At 47.1% G+C, this 11954-nt stretch overlaps 1 protein-coding gene across 1 annotated transcript; it reads right to left on the reverse strand.

Annotated features, from left to right (window-relative positions):
* Window positions 1–312: 312 nt before the first annotated feature.
* LOC123409999 (protein DETOXIFICATION 16) lies at window positions 313–11725 on the reverse strand. Its single transcript, XM_045102869.1, has 8 exons — window positions 11221–11725; window positions 2028–2572; window positions 1822–1908; window positions 1679–1735; window positions 1331–1569; window positions 1050–1168; window positions 834–920; window positions 313–713 (listed from the first exon to the last, which is right to left on the reverse strand). Exons 1-8 carry the CDS (start codon window positions 11464–11466, stop codon window positions 597–599), a joined length of 1497 nt encoding a protein of 498 aa, XP_044958804.1. The 5' UTR covers window positions 11467–11725; the 3' UTR covers window positions 313–596.
* Window positions 11726–11954: the final 229 nt, after the last annotated feature.

The raw sequence follows: 11954 nt of genomic DNA on the forward strand, positions 1-11954 counted from the left end.
TGGGCAAATAGGGCAGTGGCGTGGTTCAGAGCAAATGCTTCACCACGCCATGGCAGATCACAGGAAGCCTCTTCAAGGATTTGGGATGATGCACCGTCAAAGAAAAGGATGAGGGATGATGAGACCCAAGATACCAGAGTCGCAAAATGCACTTGGCGGAGTCTTCATTGAGTTATTCGTAGTTGGTGAGTGACTACCTCGTCCAGACAATGGTTGCGCACTATCGTAGATTTTGGGAAATTATCCTGTGTCTCTTGGAACTGCAAACCATTAAAATGTAGTGCACAATGGTGGATCTTACTTGATGGTAACTTACCCTGAATGTTTCATAATTATTAGTTCTCCTGCTCATTGCCATGCAATATATTATATTCTGTGGTATGTTTGGTTCTGGCTGTCGTTGCAACAGTAGTAATAGTTGGAGACAATTTTATCATGAAACCACTCCCCAATGTTTCTGATATGGAGATGTGTTGTCCTTCACCAAGCTTCTGGTGAGAACAATACTTCTGATATAGTGATCCTCAATATGAAGGCTGCAAGGAATAGAACGTGTAGCCTAGTTTGTTTACTTCGTTAGCCTGGATGAAATTGCGTCATCTTCGTTCCCTAGTTTGTTCGCTCGGTTGTCTAGAACTCCAGATTGCATGGTCTTCAGTTGCGAAATCTGTCGGCAGAGAAGAACTGAATACCCTGTCCTTTGCCTTATCCGCCTGAAAAAGAATATTCAGAGTTTCAGACCACCAGCATATGATATATGGCTCATCATTATGGATTCAGCTATATCAAATTTGATATCTCTGCAAAGCATTCATCTATCTCTGCATGTACACCTCTTTATCCCAGTCTGTGCATATCGTGATGGCCATGAGCAGCAGGACCTGCACCATCAGACCACATATGATGCCCAACCAGAGCCCCTGTTCGGTTCATGGATAAAACCCACAGCATCAGTCACTAAAAAACCATTGGCACATAGGAACTCACTGCAAATTCAGGGCAGCAAAAGGAAAAAATTTGATCGTTTGTTTGAGGGGGACAAGATGTACCGTCCCGCCGACTTGGAAGACGAAGGCTATGAGGTAGGCCGAGGGGATGCCGACGATATAGTAGGCGCCAAGATTGATCCAAGCACCAATCTTTTGCCATCCACAGCCTCTAGCCACCCCTGCATAGAGCATTGCACATCACACCACATCATTCTTATCTCTGCTTCAAACACAGTTTCTGATTTCTATCTCTGACTGAATACCATATAGTAGTAACAAACTAGATGCACAGTGATAGAAGTTTTGCACTCGTTCTGGCAAAAGATGTTGATAATCTGTACCTGAAAGGACACACTGAATTCCGTCGAAGAAGTTGGACACCGAGATGATGAGCATCATCCAAGCAACGTAAGTCACAACCTCCTCCACGTCGCTGTAGGCATGCCCCCAGACGTATCTGATGCAGATCAGCACCAACCCCATGATCAGTCCTTCCGCCACGGCCAAGAAGACGACAATGCGCACCGCAAGGCGAGCAGCATCGGGGCGCCCCGCGCCGAGCTCGTTCGAGACACGGGTGCTACGTGATCAATCAATAGAGATACAGATCGATCTGATGAGCATGGCTGCAGCACATGTCGTAGGATAGTCAAGGATAGTAGCAGTAGTAGGATGTAGGCCAAGTTTACCTTATGGCAGAGCCGAGGCCAAATGGGATCATCCATACGAAGGCAGCGGTGTTGAGGCTGCCAAGAACAAGAATGAGCATGTTTTTCTTCAGCCGGAAAAACTCAGCAAAAAAATGTGGTAACTTAGATCTGCCTTCAAGTACCTGATGGATAGCACCGAAGTCTCCAGCTTTGGATTGGGAAGAAGACCCGAGAGGAGCACTATGAGCTCGAACGACCACATCTCCAAGCTGCAATTGCACCATCATCATCATCATCATCATCATCATGTGATCCGCATTTTGGTTGTGTGCAGTGCAGACTATGTTGAAACAACTTCTTCAGGAAGAGTAAATAGCGGCAGGCTCACCAGACCATGAGGGCGGACGGGACGGCGAGCCGGAAGAAGCTGAGCACATCGCGGAACGCCTCCGTGGAGAACCCGGTCCACGTCTCCTTGCAGGAGCTCGACACCCTGACGTACACCGCCAGCACGATCACGTAGACCCAGTAGGAGATGGCGTTGCTGAGCGCGGCGCCCTTGCTGCCCATCCCGGCCACGTACACGAGCAGCCAGCAGACGAGGAGGTGGAACGCCGCGGCGGCGCCCGCGCTCGCCATCACGGGGAACACGATGTTCTGCGTCTGCAGGAACCGGACGTGGCACTGCAGCAGCCCGTAGGCGAATATCGCCGGGATCATCCACCGGGCGTAGGTGCCAGCCTCCGCGGCGATGTCCGGGTCCTGCCCGAACAGGAGCAGGATCTCGCCGGTGTAGAACCACACCACGGCCAGCGGGATGCTGACCAGGGTGAGTATCACCATTGCCCGCTGCTTGTAGACGCCCAGGAGGTGGTATTGCCTGGCTCCGAATGCTTGGCCGCACAGGGTGTCCAGTGCGCTCGCCATTCCCAGCTGCTCAAGGAGGTACAAGGGCTAGCTGTTAAATTTCAAACATGATAAAAAAAACATCGCGTCCGTCCACATATATACTAGTAGAACATTATGTTTTGAGCGGTTTGGTGTTCGTAGCCCGGTGTCGGCCGCAGCTTTTGTATCCGTCTTCCATGATTTCATAGTGAGATTCTTCTAGGTTTCATATTCGTCCTCTTGGATCATGTATTCATCTTCTAGGGTCTGGCGTTCCTCTTCTTACTTTTCCTCTTGACTCGTATATTCTTCCTCTAGGGCCCTATATCTTAATTTAACAATTTTTTGAACCCTTTTTAATCTTCTATGTATCGTGGATCGTCTAAAGCGAAAGCAATAATGTCCTGAAGTTCTTTGTAACATTGTAAACTTTTCTTACTTCTTTGGGTAGTTTCATAATGATCTGAAGTTGTAACATAGTTGAGGTTGAATCTAAATGATCTTCTGCTGGATAAATACCCTTGGAATCTAATTCTTTCCAAAGTACAGTACTAGTTGTTAGGTTGATCTCTTTCGCGTGGGCCCAACGGCCCACCGGGCCCTTGATCTATGCGCCCTGATCGGGGGCGCCCAACCCGTTATGGTTGGTGGGCCCCTGTGACCTGCGCTATAAATAAAAAATGGTGGGGGCCGGGGCGCACGGTACGAAGTTCACCGCGCCGCCAGACTCCTCACCTAAATCCCCTTCCGATCTAGGGTTTAGCGCAGTGCTCACGGGAAGCACCACCTTCGGCTACACTCTTCCCTCACGCCACCGACGACTCCACCGCACCGATGGCCAACGCTCGGAGTTCATCAGGCTCGGGATTAGGTGAGTACAATGGTAACACCGGATCTATCTATGCCTAGTTGATCTACGGCTTCAACATTGGTATCATGAGCCACTAGGCAGAGATTTATTCGGTACAAAGAAAAGAAAGCATTTTTCCCTACCCCTACGAACCCTAGATGGGCAAGACACCGAGGATGGCTACGGCCTCGTCGGAAAAGAAGCGCCGCCGCAAGGCCGCGCCTGTTCCTCTCGATCCCCACACGCATCGGCAAGCCGAGGTGCGGGGAAGAAGAACCTACCCCCTCGGGGGCTAAGTACGGATCAAGATCCAAAAGGAAAAACAAAAAGAAGCGGGGAACGATGCAAAACAAGGACAAAAGAACACATGTCGGATCAGATCCGAAAAGGCAAAAGATAGGGAGAATGGCAACGAGGCACCACGGCCAACCCACTCGACGGTGACGCGCTCCCCGCAAAGGAACGCGCCACCAGCGAAACGGGAAGCCACGGCGCCATGTTCCTTTTCTCTGTAAAGAAAAACATAGGAGCTTCCGGTGAGGGGCTCGGCTACAGCGCGAGCGAAAGGCAGGGTGGATGGCACCCCAACGCCCCCCTTGACGGCGGCGCACTCTCCCTCGGGAGAGGGCGCGCACCGGCAAGAGGAGCGGAGGGGGCCGCCGCTGCATGACATGGTGAAAACAAGGCCGACGGCAGATCTGACCCTCTCTGGCGTGGCAAGAGCCTCCGCGCGAGGGACGCACGCGAGAGAGGAAAAAGGTATCCGGCCGGGGCTCTCGTTGGCGGGGCGAGACGCCACCGCGCCAGAGAAGCCCGAGCCGGCAAGGGGAAGAAGAAGGGCCGGTCGAGGCTCTCGTCGGCGGGGCAAGGCGCCGCCGCGCACGAGCAGCTCAAGCCGGCCACGGGCGAGAAGGGCCGATAGAGCGGCGCGGGGGGGGGGGGGAATGAGGGGCAGGGTTTCCCCTCCCCACCGGCCCGTCCGTTTTGTTCCCCCGAGGGCCGCGGCGGACCGTCTGATCCGACGGATGGCCAGGATCGCCCCAGGGCGAAACCCTAAGCCAGGGCGGGCCACCAGGCCGAAAGAAGGAGGCCGGCCCAGATCGGCCGGGGGGGGGGGGGGGGGGGGGGGTAAAGGCCACGGGCCGAAAGGAAGAAAAGGCCTCGGCCATTTTCCTTTTTTAAGGAATTTTCATTCTATGTCTATTTAGACAAATTTAAAAGTGTTTTCTAGACATTTTTCTACGAAAAATATGTTTAGAAAAATAGAAATTAAAAATGTTCAAAGTTTCTGTGAATATTTACAGAATTGTTATATTATTTTTCTGTAAAGAAAAGTAGAAGGATTTTTTAGAATAAAATAGCTTTCTCAGAAAAGGAAAAGTTCATGAATTTTATAAAAGCATTAATAAAGTTTATGAATTTTATTTTAAATGTCAGAATTTTTTACTGTAAAGTTAAGAGGCACATGAAATTTTATTTCACGTTTTCCGCTGCTAAAAGCAATATGGAATATGATCATGTTGTTATTATGACCGACGTTGTTTAATCACACGGTCATATTGCATATAGCAAAATGATGCATTTATTTCTATCATTTGCCCAACGGTAATGTAGATTAATATGCATAGGCAATTATATAATTATTTTAACCAACATTATTTAATGCATATGATTGTCGTACTGACTTCGCTTATTTGGTGATTTTAGGAGGTTTCCATCTAATGAGCTGCCTCAAGGAAATTCCGACACTTAGGGGGGACAACTACTCTGAGTGGAGGAAGAAGGTGGACATGGCTCTCTGCATTGCAGAGGTGGATTAGGTTCTGAAGGAACCACAACCAGCTGCACCTGCAGACCTAGTCAGAGAGGCTCATGATGATGATGAGAGCTGGGACAAAAAGCAAGCAAGTTATGAAAAAGAGGTGATGTCCCACTCCATCAGCAACAGGTTAAATGCCAACAAGAAATGTTTGGCGTTTATAAAGAACACCATTGAGACCACCATCGTGGGATCAATTGCTGACTGCCCTACGGCAAAAGAAATGTTGAACAAGATAAGGAGTCAGTTTACTGGCTCTTCTAAGACGTATGCCACCCAGTTGATCAAACAACTGGTGACAGAGAGCTACCATGGTGGTGGCCATGGCATAAGGGAGCACATCCTTAGGATGAGCCACACGGCGGCTAAGCTCAAACCTATGGATGCGGATCTGGAGATAAAACCAGCTCTCCTTGTCCACCTGGTGATGGCTTCGTTGCCTAAGGAGTTCGAGATCTTTGTAGTCAACTACAACATGCAGCCCGAGACTTGGGACATTGAAAAGGTCATCGCAATGTGCACACAAGAGGAAGAGAGGATTAAGGCTTCACATGGTGGCTCTCTTAACTATGTGAAGGAAAATAAGAAGGGCTTTCCGCCTAACAAAGGTTCTCCCTCCAAGCCACAGGGCAATGGCAATGGCAATGGCAAAGCTCCTGTCCATTATCAGCATAGGCACATTCCAGTGGACAGGGAAACTTGCGTCCACTGTAAGGAGAAAGGGCACTACAAGAATAATTGCCCTGTTTTTCTAAAGACCTTCATGGCTAAGAGAGGTAAAGATATAGTTTCTTTTGTTAATGAATCCTTGTATACAAAGTTTACGAAATCTACTTGGTGGATTGACTCAGGAGCAACTGTTCATGTTGCAAATTCTTTATAGGGATTCAGTTCGACGATAACTATGCCAAGAAATTCAAGAAGAATTGAAGTTGCGAACGGTGTCCAAGCCGAAGTTGAAGCTGTGGGTGACGTCTCCTTGGAGCTAGCCGGTGGTTTCAAACTTCTACTTAGGGATGTGCTTTTCGTACCTTCATGTAATAGGAACTTAATAAGTGTTTTGTGTTTAGACAAAGACGATTATCAATGTTTCTTTGGACATGGCAAATGTGCCATTTGGTCTCATAATGATTATGTTGGGAATGCATTTCTACATGATGAGCTTTATTTATTATCGCTATGTGAAAAAGCGCCCTATGTGTTGAATGTGAATGAACAAAGTACTTCGTCGAACAACGACCAAAAGAAAATAAAAAGAACTCACGACTCCTCGAAACTATGGCACTGTCGATTGGGCCATATTTCCAGGGGGAGAATAGAAAGATTAATCAAAAATGAAATTCTTCCAAAGTTGGAGTTCTCTGACTTAGAACAATGCGTGGATTGCATTAAAGAAAAATATGTAAAACAGATGAATAAAGGAGCAAACCGAAGCACACGAACACTGGAAATTGTCCACGCTGATATTTGTGGACCGTTTCCGGTGAAAAGTGTGGATGGTTATGATTCATTCATAACGTTCACAGACGATTACTCCCGCTTCGGTTACATTTATCCAATCAAAGACCGACATGAAGCATTGGATAAATTCAAAATATTCAAAGCCGAAGTTGAAAATCAGCTTGATAAAAAGATTAAGATAGTGAGGTCTGACCGTCGCCAAGTCCCTGGACCTTTTGCAAAATTCTTGCAAGAGACTGGCATTGTTGCCCAATATTCCATGCCGGGCGAGCCTCAGCAAAATGGAGTAGCTGAAAGGCGTAACCGTACTCTCATGGATATGGTACGCATCATGATGAGCTACTCAGACCTTCCGTTGGGATTGTGGATGGAGGCGCTTAAAACCGCCATTCACATTCTCAACAGAGTTCCAAGCAAGTCGGTGCCCAAAACACCGCACGAGCTCTGGATAGGAAGAGTGTCATCCCTACAACACTTAAGGGTGTGGGGATGCCCTGCCGAGGCCAAAATGTTTAATCCAAATCTTGGAAAGTTAGACCCGAAGACAGTGAGTTGCCATTTCATTGGCTACCCTGATAGGTCAAAAGGTTTTCGTTTCTACTGTCCAGACAGATACACAAAGTTTGTGGAAACGAGACATGCTGTCTTCTTAGAGGACGAGATGATGAGGGGAGCAGGGTAGCTCGGAAAATTGATCTTGAGGAGAAAAGGGTGCATGCACCCATTCCGATGATTCAAGAGCCATTTTTCTCACTACCCGCTGTAACTCCAACCATGACAACCGCGGGAGAAGACCCGGAACCTGTCCTTCAGGAGCCGACTGAACCCGTTGTTGATCATGAATTGGAAGTACAGCAAGAAATAGTAGAAAGTGTGCCCGACAATGAGGAACTTAGAAGGTCTAATAGAACAAGAAGACCTGCTATTTCTACTGATTATAAAGTATACAGCACGGAAATGGCCCATATGGAAGGTGATCCCACCACATATAGGGAGGCCATTAAAAGCCCTCACTCATCAAAATGGATAGAGGCAATGGAAGATGAGATGAAATCGATGAGTTCCAATCATGTTTGGGACTTAGAGATTATTCCTAAAGGAGCAAAGACAGTAGGTTGCAAATGGGTCTACAAAACAAAGTATGACTCTAATGGAAATGTAGACAAGTATAAAGCCCGACTTGTGGCAAAAGGATTTACGCAAAGAGAAGGGATAGATTACAATGAGACCTTTTCTCCGGTCTCTTGTAAGGATTCCTTCAGAATCATAATGGCACTGGTTGCTCATTTTGATTTAGAGCTGCATCAAATGGATGTAAATACGGCGTTTCTAAATGGTGATTTAGAAGAAGATGTCTACATGAAACAACCCAAGGGTTTTATCATGGAAGGCAAGGAAGATCTAGGTTGCCGTCTAAAGAAATCCATTTATGGGCTAAGGCAAGCCTCTAGACAGTGGTACATCAAGTTCAATGATACCATTAAAAGATTTGGATTCCAAGAAAATGTTGAGGATAATTGCATCTTTGCTAAGTTTAAACATGGGAAATATATTTTCCTAATCTTGTATGTGGATGATATCTTGCTTGCAAGCAATGGTATTGGTCTACTACAAGAGACAAAGAAGTTTTTATCCTCACACTTCGACATGAAAGACCTTGGTGAAGCTTCATATGTTTTGGGCATTGAAATTCACCGAGACAGGAAAAATGGAGTCTTAGGACTCTCACAGAAAGCATATTTAGAGAAAGTTCTCCAAAAGTATAATATGCATAAGAGCAAAGCCACACATGCTCCCATAGTCAAGGGCGGTAGTTTTGGGAAATATCAATGTCCCAAGAATCAGTACGAGCTCAATGAAATGAAAACAATACCGTATACTTCGGCTGTTGGAAGTTTACAGTATGCACAAGTGTGCACACGCCCTGACTTAGCTTTTATCACCGGAGTACTCGGTAGATATCAAGCAAATCCAGGCCAAGAGCACTGGAAGATGGCAAAGAAAGCTTTGCGTTATGTGCAAGCCACAAAGGAAATCATGCTGACATATAGGCGATCTGATTCCCTAGAGATAAAAGGGTACTCAGACGCCGATTTTGCGGGAGATGGAGATGATAGAAAATCCACGTCTGGGTACGTGTTCACTCTCGCAGGGGGAGCTATTTCATGGAAAAGCTCTAAACAGACCATAGTTGCAGCGTCTACGATGCAAGCAGAGTTCATAGCATGTTTTGAAGCCACCGGGCAGGTGATATGGCTAAAGAAATTTATACCCGACTTGAAAGTGGTAGATTGTATCCACAAGCCACTAAAGATATACTGCGACAACCAGCCCGCAATATTCTATGCTCACAACAACAAGTCCAGCAATGCTGCCAAGACAATAGATATAAAGTATTATGTTGTGAAAGATAAAATCCAGGATCAAACTATAAGTCTCGAGCATATAAGTACAAAGTATATGCTTGCGGATCCGCTAACGAAAGGCTTACCACCCAGTGTGTTCAAGGAACACTTAGCCGGCATGGGTTTGATGGAAAGCCTATGATTCGTGGATAATAAGAGGCCCAGAAGTAAATGAATTTGTTTCAAAACAAAAGGTGTGTTGTGGCTGTATGACTCTATCGGCAATTAAGCTGTGACGATGAGACATGCTCTACACGCCTATATGTGATGGAACAAATAAAAGTATAAAGTCAAAGTGAAAGTTGAGATCAAGGAGGAGAATGTTAGGTTGATCTCTTCCGCGTGGGCCCAACGGCCCACCGGGCCCTTGATCTATGCGCCCTGATCGGGGGCGCCCAACCCGTTATGGTTGGTGGGCCCCTGTGACCTGCGCTATAAATAAAGTGGTGGGGGCCGGAGCGCACGGTACGAGGTTCACCGCGCCGCCAGACTCCCCACCTAAATCCCCTTCCGATTTAGGGTTTAGCGCAGTGCTCACGGGAAGCACCACCTTCGGCTACACTCTTCCCTCACGCCACCAACGACTCCACCGCACCGATGGCCAGCGCTGGGAGTTCATCAGGCTCGGGATTAGGTGAGTACAATGGTAACATCGGATCTATCTATGCCTAGTTGATCTACGGCTTCAACACTAGTAGCATCTAAATAAGCAAATGTTGTGGCAGGGGCAGGTTGATCAAATCGTCTGCACATAGATAAACTACTTGAATCGAAGTTACAAATCCTTTTTAGTAGAAGCAATTCCTTCTGATAAAGGACCCATTTTTGTACTAAGAATAGGTTCATAACCTATTGCAGAGGGCATTCTTGGACTAGGGCGATCAAATTGTGGCGATTGTCATCCAGCTGGTTGATCCAGATCTTTCTCTCGTTAAATTGAACTTGCACTATTTAGAAACGAGATGGACATGGCAAAATCTCTCTTGACTCAGACGTGGACGGGGCCTTTTGTATTATGTGTGCCTTTCCTTTTCTGTATTTGGTATTTTTGTTGCATCTCGCAATCTTTGTAGTGTGTATGCTTTCAAGATTTATTTTTTTAACGACAAATATACGATCGGGCACCCTGTTGATGCATGTGTGGCGCACTTGGAGCCCGTGGTGCACATCACAAGGATCGACATCTACTCTCTCTGTCCCTAAATATTTGTTGCTAAGGTAAACTAGACTAGTTTTCCACAACAACAAATATTATGATACGGAGGGAGTAGTTGGTTGGTTAAGTTATACTTTCCGTTAAATTGAAATCCCACTTTTTAATACTAACAAGACTGATATGGCAAAATCTCCCTTGACTTGGACGCAGAACGACTCATTTGTTTTTGAGTGCCTTTCCTATTGAGTATTTGGTATTTGGGTTGCATCTTGCAGTTTCCGCGTTATATTATTGTATCCCTGGTTGGTGGAGCGATGAGATTTTCAAAAGGATACCTGGCCTTCGGAAGGAAAAAGAAACTTTGGTCGACAAGATATATGCGTGCACCACGTTGATGCATCTGTCAGTAACATAACTACTCCCTCAGTCCCAAAATAACTATCTTAAACTTAGTATAAATTTATATTAAAGCTAGTAGTTGAAATGACCTCAAATTGTAGTTTAGACAGCAACTGAATGAAGTAATATTGGAGAATAGCTGACCATTGTGGTCGCCCAAAGCAGAGGAAAGCCCTAAAGCCACGAGGGAGATGATGAAACGGTAGACAGCAACGCGCATAGACCAGGACACCATCATTACTACTATAGACACTGACATTTCATATCAAAAACATACTGTATCTCCGACCCTCTACACGAGAAGGCTCACACTCACACTTGAACAATGTCCATGTAGATATGATGTAGGCCACAGACATTGATTAGAGGAGGACCAAGATCACTAGTGGTGTCGGTGTGGTATCACCCGGCCGATGATCTCTACGCGCAAACTGTCAATATATATAGTACCAGGCCTCCCGAAAGTTCGGTATCCGGACGAAACTCCACCGTCCTTCGGTACCAGGCCTCCCGGAAGTTCACAGCTATAGTATATACAGTGGTGTAATGGGCGAGTGGAGCGGAGTAATAACCAGAAAAGGTGCGAGGTGTGACGGGACGTACCAGGAGGCTGAAGCCGGTGACGGTGGCGAAGGAGCTGGCCATGGAGGCGCCGGCGAGGGCGAGCTCGCCGAGGTGGCCGACGTACATGACGGAGATCATCTGGATCAGGTTCTGCAGCAACGCGCCGCCGATGAGCGGCCCGGCCAGCCACAGCTGCTTCTTCACCTCCTCGCGCACCCCCAGCCCCAGGCCCTCGTCGCCGCGGCTCGCGAGCAGGAGGGCTTCATCCACGCTTCCCTTCGCCATGCCCTTCCTGTCCTCTCGCTCTCTCTTGAGGCGAGGCGAGGGGAAGAGAAGAAAAATGGCGATCGAGAGGGAGAGTGCGTGTAGTTAAGTGGAGAAATTGGACTATGTTGACCAAGCTGCGAAAACAAACAAACACAAGGACGAAATGTCTGACTCAATGATTCCGGGGCATCGCTTCTGCCTTCTGGTGAGCAGCTACGAGTGAAACTCTTCGAGATCTTCCCCGAGTGGCCAGGACTACCCCTCGGCGTCTGGACGGATCGTGATGTACGGACATGGCTCCAATCATGCTGTGAACGTGCAGTACAACAACATGTGCAATAAAATCAGCAGCTACTTACAAACATGGGACGAATTTGCTTCCGTAAGAGGCAAGCCCGCGCATTTTGAAAACAAAAAAATGTGTCTTCTTTTTTTTTTTCCTTTTTTGAGAGACACGATTTTTACTTTCGCGAGAGTATGAATTTGCTTTCGCGAGAGGCACAACC

This window comes from Hordeum vulgare, chromosome 7H (genome assembly GCF_904849725.1).
Source record: "Hordeum vulgare subsp. vulgare chromosome 7H, MorexV3_pseudomolecules_assembly, whole genome shotgun sequence".
In the NCBI taxonomy this organism is placed as follows: domain Eukaryota; kingdom Viridiplantae; phylum Streptophyta; class Magnoliopsida; order Poales; family Poaceae; genus Hordeum; species Hordeum vulgare.

Coding starts and splice junctions, on each gene's coding strand:
- LOC123409999 (XM_045102869.1), bottom strand. CDS start 11,466: ATGGCGAAGGGAAGCGTGGATGAAGCCCTCCTGCTCGCGAGCCGCGGC. Junction 1,736..1,821: donor ACTTCGGTGCTATCCATCAG/GTACTTGAAGGC, acceptor TGTTCTTGGCAG/CCTCAACACCGCTGCCTTCG. Junction 714..833: donor GCACAGACTGGGATAAAGAG/GTGTACATGCAG, acceptor ATTCTTTTTCAG/GCGGATAAGGCAAAGGACAG.